The sequence below is a fragment of the Paracoccidioides lutzii genome, assembly GCF_000150705.2.
Source record: "Paracoccidioides lutzii Pb01 unplaced genomic scaffold supercont2.11, whole genome shotgun sequence".
Classification (NCBI taxonomy): Eukaryota; Fungi; Ascomycota; class Eurotiomycetes; order Onygenales; family Ajellomycetaceae; genus Paracoccidioides; species Paracoccidioides lutzii.
In genome coordinates, this window is record NW_015440957.1 from 813,188 (window position 1) to 834,642 (window position 21,455).

The 21,455-nt window shown below is 47.9% G+C and overlaps 7 protein-coding genes across 7 annotated transcripts; 2 read left to right on the plus strand and 5 right to left on the minus strand.

Annotated features, from left to right (window-relative positions):
* Positions 1-1,263: 1,263 nt before the first annotated feature.
* On the minus strand, positions 1,264-3,798 carry PAAG_04601 (hypothetical protein; the record flags this gene model as incomplete). The annotated part of the gene is made up of 3 exons (XM_002793645.2): positions 1,264-2,575; positions 2,635-3,443; positions 3,682-3,798. The coding sequence occupies 3 exons, from the start codon at positions 3,796-3,798 to the stop codon at positions 1,264-1,266; spliced, it is 2,238 nt and encodes a 745-aa protein (XP_002793691.2).
* Positions 3,799-10,569: 6,771 nt separating this feature from the next.
* On the plus strand, positions 10,570-11,605 carry PAAG_11897 (hypothetical protein; the record flags this gene model as incomplete). The annotated part of the gene is made up of 3 exons (XM_015847464.1): positions 10,570-10,607; positions 10,698-11,248; positions 11,325-11,605. The coding sequence occupies 3 exons, from the start codon at positions 10,570-10,572 to the stop codon at positions 11,603-11,605; spliced, it is 870 nt and encodes a 289-aa protein (XP_015702952.1).
* A 200-nt stretch (positions 11,606-11,805) lies between these two features.
* PAAG_04602 (mannosyl-oligosaccharide glucosidase) lies at positions 11,806-14,703 on the minus strand (the record flags this gene model as incomplete). Its single annotated transcript, XM_015845312.1, has 7 exons — positions 11,806-12,054; positions 12,141-13,050; positions 13,102-13,480; positions 13,552-13,597; positions 13,652-13,809; positions 13,892-14,361; positions 14,447-14,703. The coding sequence occupies 7 exons, from the start codon at positions 14,701-14,703 to the stop codon at positions 11,806-11,808; spliced, it is 2,469 nt and encodes an 822-aa protein (XP_015699538.1).
* Positions 14,704-15,377: 674 nt separating this feature from the next.
* PAAG_11898 (hypothetical protein) lies at positions 15,378-16,723 on the minus strand (the record flags this gene model as incomplete). The annotated part of the gene is made up of 2 exons (XM_015847465.1): positions 15,378-16,591; positions 16,690-16,723. The coding sequence occupies 2 exons, from the start codon at positions 16,721-16,723 to the stop codon at positions 15,378-15,380; spliced, it is 1,248 nt and encodes a 415-aa protein (XP_015702953.1).
* A 557-nt stretch (positions 16,724-17,280) lies between these two features.
* PAAG_11899 (hypothetical protein) lies at positions 17,281-18,184 on the minus strand (the record flags this gene model as incomplete). The annotated part of the gene is made up of 2 exons (XM_015847466.1): positions 17,281-17,756; positions 17,839-18,184. 2 exons carry the CDS (start codon positions 18,182-18,184, stop codon positions 17,281-17,283), a joined length of 822 nt encoding a protein of 273 aa, XP_015702954.1.
* Positions 18,185-18,631: 447 nt separating this feature from the next.
* Positions 18,632-20,014, plus strand: PAAG_04604 (hypothetical protein; the record flags this gene model as incomplete). The annotated part of the gene is made up of 3 exons (XM_002793648.1): positions 18,632-18,790; positions 19,053-19,209; positions 19,269-20,014. The coding sequence occupies 3 exons, from the start codon at positions 18,632-18,634 to the stop codon at positions 20,012-20,014; spliced, it is 1,062 nt and encodes a 353-aa protein (XP_002793694.1).
* Positions 20,015-20,317: 303 nt separating this feature from the next.
* On the minus strand, positions 20,318-21,243 carry PAAG_04605 (transport protein sec22; the record flags this gene model as incomplete). Its single annotated transcript, XM_002793649.2, has 4 exons — positions 20,318-20,380; positions 20,447-20,852; positions 20,943-21,049; positions 21,190-21,243. The coding sequence occupies 4 exons, from the start codon at positions 21,241-21,243 to the stop codon at positions 20,318-20,320; spliced, it is 630 nt and encodes a 209-aa protein (XP_002793695.2).
* Between the last annotated feature and the right edge of the window lie 212 nt (positions 21,244-21,455).

Here is a 21,455-nt window from a genome sequence, read left to right on the forward strand (position 1 = left end):
ACGTTCATTCTTGATTCCATAATTTTTGTCTGTGATATCCTTTGATTTTCAGTATACGACTTGTATTTATTCGACCCCAAAGATTTAATTCTCCATATAGCCCTTCCTAAATATTTACCTGACTTCTGTACCACTTGGCCAATGTAGATAGCTGTCATTGTACCTCTAATATATAAAAATTAAAACTCCCATCTCCCCAACCTCATAACTACTTCTCTTCCCCTCAATTTTTTTGACATTCATTCATCTGCACTCTTGTTTTCTGTATCTACTACAACATAAACTCATATTTCTCCTCTACAGATAATAAAAATATCAATGTCATATTTAATGGAGCAAAAATGAAGTGGCGGTTAAATATACACGACTTTGTGGTCACGTGTCTAACAGCAAATATTAATCAAAGAATCAAACCCGTCCCCATCCTGTAACAAACAGCCATATCCAAACCTCTGGAGGCAGCCTTTACACTCAGATCATAAAAAGACGTTATTCGACGCAGCGGTGAGCATGACGTTCCTAATCCATAACAATACTCTGGAGTCTTTATTAGGGGCCCGCCCGTAATATCAACCTGGGGTTGCCGAAGAAATCTTCAAAATGGTGTCTCACCCTCTAGTTCTACAGCTGAGCAATGAAGCTGCCCAAGGAGTTGACATATTTACCTTCCTACAGGTAAATGAAGCAAGTGCTATACCTAATAAGTATGGAGTATGGATAGGGAAAGCCTCCCACACACAGCTGCAACTGATTAACAGGAGTAAGGAATTATGGGAGGTATTATTCAATTTAACAGGGAGGGAAATAATAAACGAGAAGGAATAGGGCACATTGCAAATTTCCAAGGTTCTTAAGGTATGCCGGCAAAAACTCCGCAATTACCTGTAATTTGATTTAATCAATCAACCTATCGAATCCCATATTAGTTTGACATAGACACTCAGCGAACCGAGAGGATTCATGAAAGAGAGGTGAAACTGAAATCGTTAAACCCAGTATCGTTAAAGCTCAGCAGCACACGCATCACGTAGATGGAGACACCAAAAATAGTGTCAAAAAGACAACGGAATTGTTGTCAACGTTCACGGTCTCAACAAGGACCCTCTTGCAATCAGCTGCGTAAGTCTTCCATGAGGGCTCATCATATCTGTCGGCCATTCATAGAAGAGCTCATAATGCATCACCGTCAAATTCGAATACATTAACAGAAGGCGATAGCGGCGAGAAAATTCGATGCCGTGCCATTGTTCATGTCGGAGAGGTTCATCGACATCCGGTACCTCGAGTTTCCTGAAATGTGGAGGGTTGGCGTTTCACTTCTGGTTCTGCTGAAATTTGGGCTGCATGTTCTTTTGATTCGATAATAAGTTTCTCGCCGTGCCGGCGATGGTGGTGAGGTTGTGTGACAGTTGAGGAAGAAGCAGCGTTTACGTTCGTGGTGTCGTCCATAATTTGCGAAGACCTGGATGATCTGACTTCGTCCAATGGGAGGAGGTGATTTTCAACAGGCCCAACTGCGATTCCAACAAGGGGAATTTCGGGACGGTCGCCGCGTTTTTCTTGACTTTCGAATGGGATGATATGATCCAATCTAAATGCTTTACCATCTGGACATTCGGTCAGAGAGAGAATGACTACACGACCCTTTTGTGACGCCGCCAGAACAACACCCAGTTCGGGGATCTGATGCACCATATTGAAACGGTCCGCTACGCCAAGATTGGAGGTATTGCTGCTTCCATCCTGGAAGAGAGGGTCATGTAAGATAAATGATGCTTTTTTGGCGAATGGATGGGCAAACATGTGGACTACTCGTTCTGAGAAATGGAGGATTGGGAAATCGGCGAAAATGAGGGGTCTGTGGGTATCTGCTTCCTCTGAACCAGACAACCAGCTTGAAATATCCGGGAAGATTTTTTCTGGTGTATCACCACCCTGGCTATGTTGTTGGAGACTTTCGATCAGAGTAAGGTCGGAACCACTTCCGCCATTTTGAAACGCTGCGTATACGTAGTTGTGAAACCCGGCATAGCTTTCAACTACACTGTCAACGTCACCACCATGTTCACTCTCGCCTTCGACTTCCTCCTCCTCCTCCGGCTCGCCCTCATCTTCGCTATCGGCCTCCTGGGCATCGAAATCATCAATATCATCGAGTTCATTTTGAGGCAAGTCTTGTGCTGTATCTATTACAGAAACAAGAAGAGCATCGATGAGCTCAGCGTCTGTGAGGAGATCTGGAGCGTCGCCTTGGAGAGAGGGAAGCGTATTTGCGATGCTCTCTGAAGGAGTCTCCATCAAGGACTCTACCGCTGGTGAAGCCGGACGAGATGAGATATCTATATCAGATCCCATTGAGAAGTTCCCATCCAACTCCTGATCTTCGACGCGGGAATTATCCGGATGCTGTGTATCTTGCCGCGTATACCGCATTCGTCGGGCGATTTTGCTCAAGTCATGTACATTGTCATAATCGGCGAGTTTGTGCGGAGTGCCACCACAGGCAATTTGAAGCGTGGCTTTAGGCCTAAAATTCCGCGGATCAATTGCTAGAACATTCCATCCTACTCTGCGGCTAGGAGAAGGCAACATTTAGTCAAATATTCAGATTTAAGCAGGTGGAAGTAGCCTTACTTGTCATATTGGTTACCAGGGTGTTTGCGAAGGCCCCGCTGAAGATCAATGATTTTCACAGGGGCTGGATGATGCCAGATATTGAAGAACATGAGTTTGTTACTGATATCAGTACTAACCAACCAGTCACCATAGGGATCAAGATTGGAGTTTAAAAACCCAATGTTCGGGATGTTGTATCGATGGCCAACTAAAGTGAACCGGATATTACGTGCGCGGCGTTGATCTTGGCTCATCCGACGGAGTGTGCTATACTGCGATTCCAGACTTACATTTGTCCATTCCAAGGCGTCACCAGAACTACGAGCATTCACCACATTTCCAGCAGGTGTTTCGGGAGCTTCAGGATCCACCAATGCAAAGGCGTAAACTGTAATACACCACGAATTCGAGCTCACGGCGACGAGGCGAGCATTTGTGTGTACTGCAAGTCCCCAGGCACTCTGGCCCACCCAGTCGCTGAAAAAACACTCGACTAGCTCTCCAAGTTCTCTGGGTTTATTAATTCCAGTGGCCCTGGCTTCCTCGATGACCGCGAAGATTCGCTCCGTCCGGTAGGCTGCCACGTTACCATTATCGGTAGCAAGGAGTAATATCTCTTCGTGACCGAGATCATCGACGCGAATAACGTTTATGGTTTGTGGATTTTGTGGTGTGATGTAGGCTCGTGCCCGGGGATTTTTCATTACGGGTGTTATTATTATTTCGGGCTGAGGCGCAAGCGCCCGTCCGCGGCCGGATGGTTTGTAGACATAGATTTCATCACCAAAGGCAACAAAGTAGAGGTTGCGGTGCTGAGATAAAGCGGTCTATAGAGACATTGTCAGCTAGTAATGGCGAATATGTCGCAAGAATATCTATAAAATGTACCAGATTGTTTCGCCAGCTAGAAGGTCTCAGCAGAAGCGGATCGGATCCTCTAACTCTGGAATAATATCATCAGCCAGCGTTCGAGTTTGTTGGGCTTCCAATGACATGGGCATACCGCGGAAACTGTAATCCAGTTAGTCTATCAATCTACTGCAAGTAATTGCAGAGTGTCCATACATGGTCACTAGCTAACTCGACGCCATGCTCTTTCACATAGATCACCTCATCACGCTTTCCAGCTAGGTAGACGTCAAGGGAGCAGCTCCTCTTTGACTTTTGACGCTTTCCCCGCATTGGGAGCATCGACTGTTCCACACAAAAGCCACACTCCACATCAACGGAAATTTGCTAACTCTTTCAGAACAAGTGGCAGGGGATTCGCACTGTCAAGTTCGTCGAGGTTTTAACTGTCCACAGTAAGGAAGAAATTGGAAGGGCCAAGAAAACGAATTCAACACTGAATGGTCGATATAGTGCACTACTGTGAGATATGAGTGTTGAGTTATTCATGTCATGTCAGAGACCGAAGTTGGGGAGGTTTTTAATGAAAGTGGGCGTGAGGTCATAGCGGGGCTCTGCTCCAGTGTTAGGCGGGGATTACATTTTTCCTCAAAACTTCACAGACCAAAAATTGGCCTGTGCACCTAATGCCAAGCCTTAGTCAGTTCATAATGCGGGGTAGTTTTGCTGATGTATCAAGCTAGTCTGGAATAGGAAAGGCTGAATTACGGCAGATGTTCAGATAGTGCTTGGCATTCAGAACCCTCTCTAAAATGCCTACGTCAAGATTACTAATCTTTCCTTCCAACATGGTGAGGGAAATGTAAATAAAAATTACCCCACAAATGTATCCTAAGAAGGGAAGAATACTAGATTGGAGTGGATGAATCCTGTGCTCCCGGACAGTTGTGTTCGCCTCATTTGTAAGATAGCTACTAGATAGGTAGTCGCCTACAGGCGTAGCTCTACCCGCCCTATAGTTTGACTCTGCGCGGCTGCGCTAGCAGAGTCACATGACATTAACCAAACCTGCGAGAACCTGGAGCACACACACACACACACCTCACACACACACAACGTCACGATCGTTATACAAAAACATCTTAATCAATCCTGATCACATCCCTATAAGCTCTCTCCCATCCCCTCAGGCAGCAAGCCTGATGGCGTGCCGACGCAGCGCCGCCAGCGCGCCCAGCCCCCCAACACCACCGAACGCGTCCCGAGCCTTGACGCGCATCTGCTCCCCCATACGCCGTCCACCCAAGAGACCCCATCTCCTCACCCCAATCGCCCGCCGCACATGTGAACTGAATGACATGGAGTCTCCAAGCTCCCCTACACCAGCAGGCAGCTCAAATAGCAGAAATGTCGCACCAATTCACCTCAACCTACGTGGCCCGATGGCTAGCGATCTCCTAGCCGCCCACGAGGCTGAGGCACAGAAATCCCATGCAGAAGCACTAGCGGCTGCAAATATGCTTGATCGGATTGAAGAAGACCTAGATGTCATGAAGGCAAAAGGCCTATCAAGGGCACTGGCCCTTGGAGCCGCTGTGAAGGCGTTAGTCAAGGACTGGTACAATGGAAGTCTAGAAACAGCTAAGCAGTCCACCACAATCAAGCCTGCTGGCTCCACTGGTGCAAATGATGCAAGAGCTCCTACCTACGCAAAGACAGCTGCAGACAGCACCAATGTAACAAAAACACCAGCAACCATACTGCAGAAACCCCTGCTTAGGAATAACCCCAGAGAAGGAAAAACACCACGAATCCTCGCGCGCCTGCCTTCAGATCATCTAGCTCGCAAAGCAAGCCCAATTGCTACTCTTAGAAAGCTGAAGGCGGAACTCCCAGGGCCTTTGGCAGCAGCCATCACAGCAGTTCAAGCCATCCCCACAGGCATTGCCATCATTCCTAGAAGCTTGCAAGACATGGAGGCCCTGCTAGCCCAAAAGAATGTTTTAGCAGCCACCCTCACCAATACTCAGATAGAGAAGGAAGAACATTGGATCACCTGCCTGATTCCTGGGCTGCCCATGGAGATTAGTGACTATGGTGGTGGAACTCTGCGTCTCTCAGCAGAATCCATGACAGAAGAATTCACACTCCAAACCAGAATCAAGCCTGTCCAGAGTCGCTGGGCAAAAATACACCCTGGAAACCCAACAGCCACTCTTATATTACACTTTTCACAAGAGACAGCAGTAAACCTGCCATCAAAAGTGGAACTATATGGATACCAAAGACCAGTGATCAGAAAGGCACCTAAGGTCAAAATACAACAATGCAGCAAATGCTGGGGATTTCATCAAGAGAGATACTGCCTCCGCGTCCCTCGCTGCAAAAAATGCAGTTCTAAGAATCATGTGAAAGGAAATCCATCCTGTCATAAGGAGAATGAAGCATGTGGATGCCCCAATCGCTGCACTAACTGTCTTGGACCACATGCCGCGGATGATCCATCCTGCCCCGCCAGACCAGGGATAAAGAATGGGACTGTTCAAAGGCACTCAAGAAACCAGCTGAGGGATATCCGCAATGCACAGAGTAAGGCATACTTGGCCAAGGCAAGTAACAGCAAATGCGGTGGTCGAGGGCCATCAGCAGACCTGAGGTTGAATGATTCTACTGAGCGTAGATCTAACCTCACACCAACATCAAACACAGCACCAAGCACAGCATTGAGCACAGCATCAGGCACAGCATTAGGCATGGCGCCCAACCCAACATCTAATGCAACACCCAACACGTCATCTCACGCAACAACACCCTCCTTTCAGCTACTCAATGAAGAAGAACTCTAGATCTCCGCAATTCCTGCAGATTATGCAAGTCAACGTAGGAAAAGGGGGCCCAGCACACGAGACGGCCCTCAATCTAGCGTTTGAAAGAAAGACTGACATCCTTCTCATACAGGAACCCTGGATTCACAGGAACTTAAGCCAACGCATCTCCAAAAAGCACCCAGCATTCAACTGCTTTGCCCCAATTGAAAAGTGGGACAGGAAGCCACGGGTCCTCACCTATGTGCGTAAACACCCACAAATCCATGCTCATGCAGTCCCAGGCCCCTGGGCAGAAAACCGGGACATCCACATGCTGCACATACAGGCCTGGGGTCTACAGCTTCAGACAGTCAACATATACAATGCACCCCCAGGCGCAGAGGATCCTGGACAAGGTGTGGGCTGTCTTCTCTCCTGGTCTGTCCCAGCACTCCCGTTGCTCCTTGCTGGCGACCTCAATATCAAGCACCCCGTGTGGCAACCAGGAGTGCCTCCAAGCATGTGGGCGGAACCATTCCTGCAATGGACCATGAATTTCAACTTTACTCTCACCATGGACCCAGACACTCCCACACGTGGGCATAACATGATAGACCTGGCCTGGGCCACCCCGGAATTAGTTATCAAAGGAGTGGACACACAGGTGGACAGATCCCTTTACACTTCCTCTGACCACCAGACTCTTCTCACCAAAATCAGCCTTCCACAGGGCGCAAGGCCTGACAGGCCAACCCATTTTTTCCGTCTCGACACCATGAATGAGAAGGTCTTTAACCAGACGCTGGAGGCCTATAAGCCAAAACTAGACAAACTATGTGATATCCCAGAGTACCCCAATACAGATCAGCTGGATGCCCTGGCTAAAGGTATCACAGATGCACTAATAGCTTCCCTGGAAAGTTCCACCAAGAAGAGCACCGGGCAAGGCACAGGTCAGCCATGGTGGAATGAGGACTGCCAGAAAGCAGTGACAACACTACATCGTGCACAGCGCCTAGGCTCTAGTTTTTTACGAGAAGCAAAAAGCAACGTAGCCAGGACCACCAGGAAAGCCAAGAGAGAATACTGGCGAGGCAAGATAGCAGAGGCCTCAGTGGGGAAAGATATCTTTAAGATGATCAAATGGGCCCATTCAACTGGCTCCTTTCATTCCCCCCCTCTTGTAGATGAAGAGACTGGGCGAACGCGAACAACCCCTAGAGAGAAAAGAGACCTTCTGCAACGGGTGCTCTTACAGAAGGCTGCAAGCAGAGAGGATATCCCAATTAGCTGGTCCAACCCACCATCTGTCAAATTACCTTTTCCTGTTGCCTCAGCACATGAGATACAAAGTTCTCTGCTGAACACGGGTAATACCACTCCAGGAACTGATGGAGTGCCAACAGAGGTGCTACGAAAGGCATGGCCACATATTAAGGTATCAGTGGAAAGGCTGTTCAGAGCCTGCCTTAGGGTTGGCTGGCACCCAACCTCCTTTCGAGATGCCACACTGGTTGTGCTGCCTAAGGTCAACAGAGATCCAACACTCCCGCGATCCTACAGGCTTATAGCCCTTCTCTCAACGTTGGGGAAGGGACTGGAACGCCTGGTAGCCCGTAGGCTGGCCTGGACAGCTATACAAGAGAAGATTGTCCACCCCCAGCATTTTGGAGCCCTCCCTGGGCGGGCTGCCTCAGACCTAGTGGCAGCGATGGTTCATGATATAGAGGAAGCCTGGGCCCATGGAAAAGTAGTCTCTCTTCTTACTCTGGACATCAAGGGTGCTTTTGATGCTGTACTCAGAGGAAGGATGCTGCGGAGATTGCAAGAACAAGGCTGGCCACCAAATTTAATTAGATGGGTGGAAAGCTTCATGACAGGACGCACAGGCAGGATCAGATTGGATGGACTCCTGGGAGAGCTCTTTGATATCCCAGCAGGGCTTCCACAAGGCTCGCCAGTCTCACCTATTCTATTCATGCTGTTTATTCAGCCTCTGTTCTTTCTAGGAACTATACAAAGAAGACGTGCACGCTTAGGCTACGCAGATGATCTAGGACTGCTTAGTGCTGGAACCACTCTTGAAGGGAATGTTGTTACTCTCCAGGAGGATTTCAAGTTGCTAAATGATTGGGCCAGCAAAGAAGGGCTGACATTTGATTTTGCCAAAACTGAGATAGCACACTTCACACGGCGCAGAACCCTTTCAAACCCCTCAATCAACCTTGAAACAACATCTGGCACTCACTCTATTACAGCAAAGGCAGTGAAAAGCTCCATAAGATATCTAGGAATCTGGCTAGATAGAAAACTGAGCTTCAAGAAACACGTGGAGACCATGGCGGCTAAGGCACGACAGGTGTCTAATGGCATACGAGCACTAAGCAACACAGCAAGAGGCGCCCCAGTACAACTGCTTAGACAATCCATTCAGGCCTGTGTGCTCTCTGTGCTCTGCTATGGAGCAGAGGCCTGGTGGCCTGGAGCCACACGAATGGAGAAGGGAAAGGAAATCTCCAATCGAATGGATTGCCTAGTCAGAAAGCTAGATCTAGCCCTTAGAGATGCTTTGCGAGGGGCACTGCCAGTCTACAAGACCACACCCATTTCAGCTCTACACCGTGAGCTAGGAATCATGCCAATGAAAGAGACACTAGACAACCGGCGTGCTGTATTTGCAGTAAGAATCAAAAAGCTTGACAAGAGGCACCCGCTAGTGAGACGCTCTAATAAAGTAGCTACCACCAAACCCTATACCACACGTCTGTCTAGAGCGTCCAGTCATGCTGGTGGGATAGAAGCATATGACCCTCTACTCACGCCCCCTTGGATGAGATTTCCCAGGAAAGAAGATCTGCAGATTGGGTATGTGGCAGGCCGCACAAAGGAACAGGCAGCACAAGACTTTAAGAGCTGGCTACAACAACGCAATCCCCTGGATCTGGTGGTCTTTACCGATGGTTCACAGATAGAGCACCCTCAGCGTGCGACTGGTGCAGGATGGGCTATATGCTGGGGTAGCGAACACCGTCTAATCTCCACAGGAAACCTGCCAATGGATAAAGCAGAGGTCTTTGACGCAGAGGCAATGGCAGCCCTGCAGGGCCTAAAGGAAGCCACCACCTCGCCTCAGGCGAAGTTTGCCAGCAACGTCTACATTTGCCTAGACAATTTGGAGGTAGCACGAGCCCTTGGATCCGTGCCAAACACCTCTAGCCAGCAGGTCTTCGCGCAGTTTCTGAAAGCCATAAAGGCCTGGCAGAGCAGGGATAGGCTCCCATTGGCCACCCAGAGCAGGGTGGTCATTAGATGGGTCCCAGGCCACGCAGGCGTGGCTGGTAATGAAAAGGCAGATCTTGAAGCCAAAGCAGCCGCAGCGCAGGCAGCAAGTGCAAGCATGGTACCTCAACCTGACAGCATAGGCACTCTAGCTTATATAAAGCGACACACTATGGAACAAACCACACGGGCCTTTGAGAACTACTGGGCCAAAAATCGGCCCAAACGCTATATGGAGCTGGAGATCCCACTAAAGAGAGCCTCAACAGAGGTAAAACTTTCACGCTTCACATTAGGAAAGCTCTATGCCGCCCGATCAGGTCATGGAGACTTTGCAGCCTACCACAGCCACCTTAAGCATGAAGATGCAGAGTGCTACTGCCGGTGTGGACATAGCAAAACTCCAGAACATTTCTACTATTGCACTCTTGCAAGAAAAGCAGCAAAGCGGCGCCGGCCTATCTACAATCTCCGCGAGACACTGGCAACCTCGCGTGGGGCCCTAGAATTCAATAACTGGCTAAGAGAAACAGCCTTCTATCAGAATATCTGTCCAATGCGCCGTCGCGCACCTCCAGATCAGATCCCACAGACCATTCTCTCCTCTGTCTTGCCCCCATCTTCCTCACCACCTCCTCCTCCTTCCTCTCTTTCCTCTCCTTTCTTTCCTTCCTTGCCTTCCTTCCTATCCGCCTCCCCTACCTCCCTCCCACAAACCTAAAACCTCTCAAAACCTCTGCTCTATGGCAACCGACCCATGGGCTCTGCCGGTGCAGCAATACGCAACCCATTTTTGCCTCATTTGTAAGATAGCTACTAGATAGGTAGTCGCCTACGGGCGTAGCTCTACCCGCCCTATAGTTCGACGCGGACTCTACTAGATCACGTGCCCTTAAGGCACGTGGACTAACCGGGCGTTAAATAAAAACACACACACACACACACACACCATAACTACACATACCGTCGTCTCCGGAGCAATACCTGCAAGCTCCCATATACAACTTCACTAGTAAACATGGATCTCGTGGCAAGTATTCGAAAGGAGGGCAGTCGGTAAGAGAACTCATTTGTACCACGTTATACCCTTCATCTCCATGCAAAGTGAGAAGAGAAAAGACAAGCTCCAAACTAACCATTATCCAGCGGCGGCCGCGACTCGTTCAAATGGTCCGACGTCAAAGAATCTTCCCACCGCGAAAACTACCTGGGCCACTCCCTCATGGCCCCCGTTGGCCGCTGGCAGAAAAATCGCGATCTATCCTGGTACACAAAGGGGGATCAGGAACGCGAAGATTCCGCCGAAGACGCCGCTGCAAAACAACAACGGGAGCGCGAGGAGGAGATTAAACGTGTCAAGGAGGTTGAGCAGGAGGTTATGGCGCGTGCACTGGGGTTACCGGTTGCGCCCAAAGGTCCCAGTAACCCTAATATGATGCCGCTGAGCCGGAAGGATGTGGGGAGAGCTATTAGGGAATCTGGTGCGGCAGGCGGGGAGGGCGCTGGTATGGGTGATGGGGCGAAGGGTGTTGGCCGAGGGGAATTTGGTGTAATGAGCGGTGGTGGAGGCGGTGATGGGGACATGATAGAAAGGACAGGAATGGGTATGAAAGTGGTGGATGAAGAGTTGGACCGGAGGATGGAACGGGAAGAACGGAGGGGTCGAAAAGACGATGAGCGGCGAAGGAGAGACAGGAGTAGGGATAGAGATCGTGGAAGAGACAGGGGGAGAAAAATCCGGAGACATGATAGTGAACATGATCGTCATGACAGACGGAGACGTCGCTCGACATCTAGGGATGCAGGTCATGGAAGAAACAGACATCGCTCAAGATCACCCGAGAGGCGCAGACACCGTTCCAGGTCGCGTGACAGAGACCAGTACAAACGGTGCCGTCTGTCTCGGTCGCAAAGTAGGGGATCGTAGATCAGGGAGAGAGGAGAGAATTCCGCGCCGAGAGCGAACTCGGTCTCCCGCAGACATTCGCAGTAATCATCATCTTCACAGGGGAAACAACAGCTACGGCCGACAGAGACAACCTCAGAAAGCATGAGATGAAAAATTAACGAAATAATGAGGTTTGAAAATTTAATGGTTTGGCAGGCGTCTGGCGTTGGGGCCTCCTTTTTGGAGCACAACCTTTTATACTATTGTAAGCATAAACGTACTTCTACGGAACAGATACCCCGCAAATATCAAATCCCTTTCTATCTATAAAGAAATGAGAAAATTTCCTGTCAGTGGACGATAATTTTACAATTCCTCATGTCCGCTCTTCTGTTCTGCGTTCAAATCAGGCATGATCATCATCTTCACCACCAAACTTGTCCATCCTGTGAAATGCTGCGTTCGTTGACCTGCGCCAGTCTCAGGATTGTACTGCTCCCAAGCGAATCCAGTCTTCTTCCACTGGTCGAACACATTCTCCACAATATTCTTGCGCAGCTGGGTATACATTTCGCGGGCTTGGTCCTGATGCGGTCCTGCGACCCCAGCGACATCCTGTTTACCCATGATAGTCAGCAAACTTTCCGATGATCCTCAAAAAGAGAGAAAGAAGAAAAAAAAAATGTACGGGCTCCACTTACCAGAAGGTTCTTGAGAATCAGGTAATTGATATTTATCCAAATGGGGCTCCTCCAATAATTCTCCTCCGTTCCATAGAACTTGTCCTTCTTGCTCAGACTACGGATACCATAATCACTCCACAGTTCTTCTGGATTCTGAATAAGGTCAAGCACAGGTCCCAGCCGTGGACTATCAGCTGGTATCAATCCTGTCATAAAAGGAAATATCGATACGTATCCCTTATGGCAGACATGCACATGCTCCTCGTAATCGTCAATGGTTGCATCACAATAAGTCTGAGCAGCTTTGTCCCAGTGGAGATCGTCGATGTTCCGCGTAATCGCAGTCTCATAGACGGTAAATTCCTCCACGTCCTCAATTTCCCCCAAGGCTTCAGCTATCCGTCGAATGGCACGGGTCATCATGCCCATCCAACTTATCAAATCTACATGCAATTCACCGGGATGGGGCGGTTGGGGTCTGGGGTAATCGTCAAGCCCGGAAGCGAGGATGTGTTTGACAGATCGTCCTCGCCATCTATATGCTTCCTTCGAGGAGAAAGCTTCCCGGTCATACGATTTGATGTCGCCCCACTGTGTTTTTTTAAACCAGAAGTAGTGGCGTTTCAGTAATGGGTAGATGGAACGAAGATATGAAATAGCCAGGTCCGGATTCTCCAGGTGTATTGAACGGATATCAGAGAGCAAACCATGCATTTCAATCTGCTCATGGCCGATGGACTTGTTCAATTGGAGTTTGTCCACAAATATCTCAAGAATCATAAATAGGGTTGGTGGATTTGCATAATAGGGGTGTTGAACTTGAAATTCAGCAGGCACTTTGCTGTGAGCTTCGGTACCCAAAATCTGTTCCCGTGCTATCCATCCATCTTCGTCCATGAGGTTGAACCAGCTCTTCGTTATTTCCAGGCTAGGTCAAGTTAGTTGTTGATAGTAAGCTTGGTTGGGACCAGGAACATACGTTAAATCGAGGTCCCAGTCAATAATAGGGATTAAATGAAATCCTTCATCCCAGAGGAAACCTCGCGGGAAGAATGGCCGGGACGGGATGCTGGTGAATAGCTCTGATGGGCCTGCTAGGATTGGATCGGCTCGCATCCGTGCTTCTGCAGCCTCTTCCCAGAAACCCTCGTCTTCTTCTTCATATTCTGGAGCATTAGACCGGTCGACAAGCGAGTTGCCATAAAAGTATCCTATCCCACCAACCAAATTCGAAAACATTGCCTTGGAAAACTCGGTATATTTAGGTGCGTTAAAAGGTGCCAAAGGGGAAAACACCTCATGAAACTTTTCAGAAAACGAGGCCGAAGCACTTTTGATCTCTTTAGTGAGCTTCGTTGCTGCAGAATGTTAGAAACGAAGGTACCGTCCTAACTTGTTTAAAGAACAGGGATGGAAAGATTCAACTCACAGGTTATGGCTTCCGGCGACGAATCTGACGAAAAGAGAATATCGAACTTCTCCAAGTCAGCAAGTAACTATGGGGGAAAAGTTTATATGTATATACGTACCTCAAATGGGCCCTCAAAAACCTTCTGCACAAAATAAATATTCCCATCATCAACTTTGTTGGCGATGGTAAATATCTGCGCAGGAGGAGGAGGTTCCTCTGTTCCGTACTTATTCATGGTAGCGTCAATCTGCTCTTTCATATGGGCAAATAGAATAGCTGTAAAATTCCAGGATAGAAGTCAGTGTATAGTTCCCCTCCCTCACTGCAAATAAGTGGAGAAAGTGAAATATAGACATACCTTTCGCTTCCCAAAGTGCATCTGATGGTATCTGAAGTCCCGCAATCATTGTCCTATCCAATGGCTTCTCGTCATAGGCTGCATTGCTTCGGGGAGGGTGCGCATTACTCTCCGGTCCGCAAGTGATGTCGATAGTGAAGTCACCAAGCCCCATTGCAGATCCTTTGAACTTCACATCCCCTTCGTATCCCAGAGGGTCAACCTCATTCGCAACTTGGAGACTGCCCAATCCTTCCATTGCCGCGTAGAAAATAACCGTCGTCACTTGGTTAGGAGGAGCATCCGGGCGGAGAGTACCCTTGACACGGGCACCCCAATTACCTCCATTATTTCCACCGGGAACCTTTATAAAATCAATCGTAAGGTCTATCGTGTTCCCTGCATCGTGAATCGTCTGACGACCTCCCTTCCTAATATCGTACTCGTCCCATCCGTAACCAGCCATCCCTTCATTTTGTTCGCATGTATGTCTAAAGTCTTAATGGATGAAGTCAGTAGAGACAATAGCCTAATCCATAATACAGTGATCTGTCCGCAGAAAGCGATGCCGAATACCCACTCTGCTGTACAGTGTCAAAGTCATCTAGCTTCGCCCATATCAATCCCATAAGCAGACTTTGGGGAATTCGCGGGCGGACCCCGAAATATAAATTCGGCCTATATGGGCCCCATAATAGCGATTCATTGGAGGCTCTTCCTACCTCCTTTGCCAAGATCAGGACATTGTCGGGGGCAGTTAGAGGGTCTTGCCTGGCCGCGAGGGAAGCGGAGGAGAGTAAGCAGCATAAAAGGAATCGCAACGCAAAAAACATTCTTAAAATAAAATGGAAACTGAAATTTAAACCATCAGGGCCAAGCTTAAACTCCTCCGTACAGAGGGTGTAGCTATTTGCAGTGTCTTGAAGTTTATTGAGCTCGGATGTAGAGGTGAAAACAGCCTCAGAAATGTTGCTATCTGTCAGTTTGTTGCGCCGTTCGACCACTAGTTAAATATTTAAGTTATTTACTGTTGTTGGTTGGTTTCAAGCTTATTTGTTATCCCTGCTTCACAGTTCCACACCATAACGTTGACGGTTCACTTAGGTTTGCGACACTTTTATATATATTTAAAAAACAGCACACTTCATTAACTGGAGATGGTTACAGAAATTGCTTCGTTAAACCCCTATTCTCTCCCCTGTGAAGAAGGAATTACAAACGGCAAAAATAATAAATACACTCTGAAAGTAAGACTTGGGGCACTACATGCATATGGAAGAGAAACAGGAATAAAAATTAAAGGGGAAATATCGGCTAGGAGCAAGAGGAATACGAAAGGACAAAAAGGGATAAATCAAGGCCGGGTTGTATCAAAGGGGTAAACGCGCAGTTTGGGAATATAAAAAGAACAACTTTACCTGACTTCATGTCTTCCACTTCCCAGACATATATGATAAGAAACCACAGACTCCATCGGCAACTTCCAATCCTAGAGTAGAACCCCATTTTACAGAAATTTCCTCGGGTCCAAAGCTCCAATACTCGCACTCTTCGCCTCCCCTTCAAACACAAGCTCACTCATCAACTTCCCCGTCCCAGGTGCATTCTGAATCCCCCAACACGTATGACCAGTCGCCATAAAAAGTCCCTTAATACCAGTATGGCCGATCAACGGGCCGCCACGGGTCCCCTCTACGTTTGGTAAATAGCAGGCTTGCCGGGCAATTACATCTCCCTCCCGCAGCACCCTCGATACACTCCCAATGGAATCAATGATATCTTGACACCGTGCCTCATCAACTCGGACATCTGCTGTCGTCTTGGGCAACGGCATGGTTGTATCACCTTCCCCACAAGCATAAACGCTATCGTCTGGCCGCGCATAGATCTCAGGTGAGAGGACGGTCAGTCGCGAGCGCTTCCCTTTATCTGGAGACACCATCGCAAAGCCCGCAGGCAATGTAATGCTTGTAAATAGCGTGTAGGCAGAAACCGGTCGTGTAGGACGAACAACAACACTGTGCGCGCGAAGAGAAGATATGGGCGCGCGGGGGAAAATGTCCTGTGTCCAGGGCCCTGCAGCAATAACCACATCCGTTGCCGGAATGGTCTGCGAGGCCCCCGTTTTCTTCTCCGTAAACGTCACGGACTGCACAGCATCCGTCGAGTGATCGATATTTGTGACATGGCCTAGAGTAATCCTTACCCCTTTCTCCTCCGCCAACTTCGCCATGGAAGTCGTAAATAGAAAAGGATGAACCTGCGCCGTTTGCCCTGGCTGACCCATGTCTTCATAACTTCTCAGAGCCGGCACATCAAACCAGTCCAAATCCTCAGGAATGCCAGCAGCTTTTAATTGCCCCGCTGCGTAATGGTTCCTTTTCTCTAATGAAACCGGCTCATCAGTTCCCTCCGCAGGTTCCTTGGATTTGTCGAGCTGAGGCCATGAGCAGCCCACCGCCTCAAGTTGTCCGCAATTAACCACTCGATAGCCCCATCTTGCCTTTCCATTATGCTCCCGTGCAAGTTCTGCGTGTAATTTGTAGCTGAGTGGCACTATGTTGCTTGGATAGGCCCAGAGTGCGAGGAGCCCACCCGCCTTGCCAGAGGCCCCACCCGCAATCTCCGTCGCTTCCAGAATTGTAATCTTATGTCGCAACGGGTCATAGGATGGATGTCGCGTTAGGAAATAGGCTGTTGAGCAACCAATTATTCCTCCCCCTATGTGAAGTTGGTGTTATTTAAGCGGTCCATTTTACTGCGGGAGATGATGTTGGGGAAGGGGGCGAGTAGGTTAGGGGTTGATTAGGTCAAGTTACCTATCACAATGATGTGCCTCTCCTGGGCCCCCATAACGCAGCGAGATGCTGCCCAAATGATATTGGACTTGAGTGATTGGTATTTGGTTAAGATATATACAGTGAGAATATCTGATGTGGAACGCGTAGTTTTGAATGGTTCCTCCGATGTTTCGTGCTCTAAATGCTGCAAAGGCAGGAGGGCATGTTACGTCACCTCAAAACGGGATATTATAGAATTGGTCGGATTTAACAAAGAATAACAAATCTCCAATGACAGACATCCAAGATTGGGATTTACGATCTTTTTTCTGAGTACTACCTATACCACCTATCATACATGGATACATGGGTGTGGAAAGAAAGAGAATGGGAACGAGAATATCCAAGTCCTGGATGAGATTGATGCCGAAGCTAAGAGTCAATATATCAACGCCTGTATCCAGAAAAATGATCACAACAACCTGAAGAAACACAGAGAAACACGTAACGTAGGAAGAGTGACAAAAATGATATTGAAAAACATGGAATGAACTCGCTCGAAAACGCTTCAGAAGATGTATTGTTAATATAAATAAAACAAACCAACCCCCTTTAAAACGCATGTCCTACTCATCGCGTCGGGCTCAAAGGCCTATTGAAACCTCCCTGTCGGTTCATATACTGTCTGTACTCCGTCTTCTTCTCCTTACGAACCCCGTAGATATTATTCCCAGGTACCTTCGTATTCTGCGTACTTCGGAACGTCGTAAACCCCATCGTCTTCCGCATCAGCTGATCTAGTTCATCGGTATCCCCACCATCAATATCGATATCCATACTGTCCTCCACGGCTCGGGATTGGGATTTGATAGAACTTAGTCGTTTCGATTCAGAAGCCACCCCGTTAACCCCCGGACCCGCGTTCACCTTCCCCGGTTCGCGTGTATCTCGTCTATCAGATTTTACGCCCCGCGGGGGCGGTGGTGACCGTGATCTTCGAGATCTGGAAGTAGTACCATTCCGTGCCGGCGAGAGTGATCGCGATGGGGATCGCGATGGGGATCTATCACGGCCACGGTCGCGGAACCGACTAGATTTCCCATACTCTGCCAGAAAATAGTAGTTAGTATACGAAGTTCATGACAGTATTTAAACGAGAAACAAACAAGGCAGAAAAATGAGCCATACCCCGTCGACTGTATCTATCTCTGCTTCCGCTCCGATCCCGATCCCGATCCCTTATCCTTTCTCTATCCCTAATCCTTTCCCTATCTCTCCTATCTCTCGATCTGTTTTGGTCACGCCTCCTGTCATCCCTGTCCCTATCTCTGGACCGGGAACGATGCCGGCGTTCGTCCCCCCTGGACAACACGTTGCTCCGTCTTGCATCTTCCTTAGTAGGTGGCTCTCGTTTGGATGCATCACCATCTATGTCTTTGCCTGTACGATCACTCGGTCTGGATTTCGTGTCATTCATCTCCCACATGGTGGAGCTATCCGTCCTTCTCGCGCGTTTGGCTGGAGGTTCAGCCATGGTTGTTGTGAGGAGGATGGAACAAAACTGGAGCTCAAAATCTTAATGTAGATAAACGGAAAATTATGGCAAATTAGATAGTGTAAATCCACTCCCAATAGGTTACTAAGTTAGGAGGTAAGGGGATTTAGTCATGATCTGTTTTCTGTCTGCCCGCGAAACGAAAATGATGATATGTTGCTCTATTAAACAAAAGCTTGAAGGTTTGTCAAAATAACTGGCTGGTAACTTGAATCTTGAATCTTTACTACGGTGGCCTGTTTATGCCATTGTTGCTGCTGATATCAATCAACCAACCTTCGATTTCGGAAACGAACAGTGAAAGAGATACGGAGTACATCTGCATCAAAGGAAAAAACTAAGTAATCAAATAAAGCACCAACAAAAGGACGTCAGATCTGAGATATTTGGGGTTTTGAAGATTCCCATTCTATTTGTGTGGAGATAATGCCGTCTACAAATGTCTCCCACCGCCGCACGCATAATATTTTGCTCATGTCGAAACTTCTTAGCTTGCGCGATTTCGCATCTCCTTTAACACTTGTTTTAGATTCTCTAGAACAACCCGCCTCTCCCTTAATTCGAGAATATATCAGAAGGGCAAAGGTAATATCCAACACTCATTTTAGTCCTTTGCTGTTGGAAATTTCTCTCTTGTCTCTTGGTTCATATTCAACGTCGATTTATTATTTATAATTCCTCGAAAAAGAAGAGTATTGCATACACAAACTCTTTTATAGTCAATTTGCCGTTAATATTGGATACCTCCGTCTTCTGGGAGTATATATGTACACGATAAAAATTCTGCGTCTATTGTGATATTTTGAAAGAAAATCGCCGGGACTAACCATAATATACAACCTTCCAGCTATCGAAAGTCCATGTTATATTTGTATCCTTCTCCACCCTAATCCAACCAGATGGTGTCGACACATTTATCCCAACTCGACGAAAAAGCATGGCAGATATTGTGAAAGAGGTGCTCGTAACATCATCACCATCACAAAATTCTCCCTCCGCAAGAAGTGTGTGGACCCTTTTACAAACACCCCATCAACAGCCCCATGCTCATATCATCATTTAGGATCTCTTATAATTATCGATTCAGTCAATTCAATGATATCCCGAAAACGCGACGGGACACAACAGCTGAACTTGGCAGTATATCTGAGCTCTCTACTCGGACCTCCACCTACCAGCCCACAGAGCAATTCGTGTACGTCACTGATTGCCGTATACCACCAAGATATCCCCACACGTCCACAGAATCAGACACCTTACGCACCATCACCGCTATCTCTATTAACATATCTCGCCACCACGGTGCTCAGCGTGCATTCCATGAGCCACATCCTCGCTGAAAAGGCTGCGAGGGACAGGAGCTTAATGGCCCCATCCTTCGGTCTCGCGGAGGAGGCGGACGGTATCATCATTGGCGGCGTCGACCATGGCAAGGGCGCAGACGATGATCGAAATGGCCTCGTCATTGAAATGGAGCATCGACGTAAAAGCGGTAGGGGGGTTGTGGAATGGTATTATCTCCCACCAGAGTCCATGGTCCATCGCCAGCAGGTTAAGGAGATTGTGATGCTGCTGGACGATCATCCCCTGTATCGACGGAAGGAGGATCAGGAGGTTGTTGCGACAGAGGGCTGGGAGCCGGAGTCAACCTTTGAGTTGGGACTCACTGAAAGGCAAAGGAGGGAGAGGGAGGGTGTTGTGCTACCTTATTTCGATGCACAGAAAGGAGAGGGACCCGGTGAGGGAGGGAGAATTCTTTATTACATGGGTAAAGATGATGATTTTGATGAAGAGGAGGATGAGATTTGAAGTGATCGTTCTTACATTGCGAATTCGGATTAGGAGTGACCAAGGAAATGATGCGCAATGCAATCTCCTGCACGCTGGAAATCATTGTACCTGGACGTTGCTATAGTGGGACGGCACCCCCAGTAGTTGAAGTTGACTGAGTTCATCTGCCATCGCCATAGGGCCATGGCCTGTATGAAAGATATCACAGTGCCCTCAAAAAGTACGTCGAGAATAAAGGTATGCTGGGGTCTCTCTGATCAATTTCAAACAAGACAATGGGGTAAAAATTGATATCATTATAATTAAAAAGAGAGACGCTACTTAGAAAAACCGCCAGCAGATCAATATAAACATAATGAACCCGACAGCGGCAAAGGGCCCGTACTACAACAAGATGCCAATTAGAAACCAGTGCTTTGATCTACTAAAAGTCCAGTTTCAGATACCTACCTGTTTCAAAAGCAACTCCCAATTTATCCGCACTGCCGCCTTGCGGTACTTCCGACTGTCTTCTCTTAGCCTGCCGGACATCTCTCCCATCCGCTCCAGGCTGTCACCCCGGTACAAGAGGTCCTCGATATTCTTCGTCATGACCTTTGTTACATCTTTGAGCTCATCGTTGAGCTTGTCCAAGTTCTGGGATGTGCGACTATCCTGATATGTCTTCATTGTTCGCTGAATAAAATTGTCAAAATTAAGAAAGGCATAGGGTGGTAGCTTAGAGGAGAGGTATTGTGAAGCTGGGTAGGTGGTTGTGAATTCGGTGGCCAGGTCATCGAGATAAGTAAAGGCTAGTTTCCGCGGGTATGATTTGTCTGTAATGCAGAGGAAGCAAACTTCGTCTTGGATAATATAACTATATACATATAAGATTGAGAATATATAAGCGACTGGAGCTCCTGCGGCTATTTAGAAGCTTAAAGTAGCGAGGACCGCGTCTACTCACTGGAGGTTGTGTTGCCCAGATTCTATGGTAGCTCGCGTTTCCGAATTACGGTTCAATCGTTGACATATCTTTTTGGCATGCAATTTGATTTCGGACAATGCCTCTCCCTAGTAAATATATTTTCGAATTAGACAAATAATCTTTCGCCTTTCACTTCACCTCTCCTAAAGGGGGAGAATCCGTCGCAAAGGTGTGCAAAGGTAATGAATGCGCAACATCAACCAGCATCACCGGGGACATCACTCACCTGCCCATCATCCACAGAAGCCACAAGCGGGACGCCTAGATTCACCCAAAGCATCTGTTAATACAAGGGACCAGCCAATATCTCTCTCCGTGTTATCACAATAAGCAAAGGTTGGTCGATAAAACCCACCATCCAGCCGTGTAATCTGAGTTGATACAACCATCCTCGCACACAATCCGTTTCCTTTTCTCTTTAACTTGTCATCAGCTTCTTATCGCATCGTGGACTCCCTGTCTGAGAATAAATAACAGCAGCAGAGACGAACA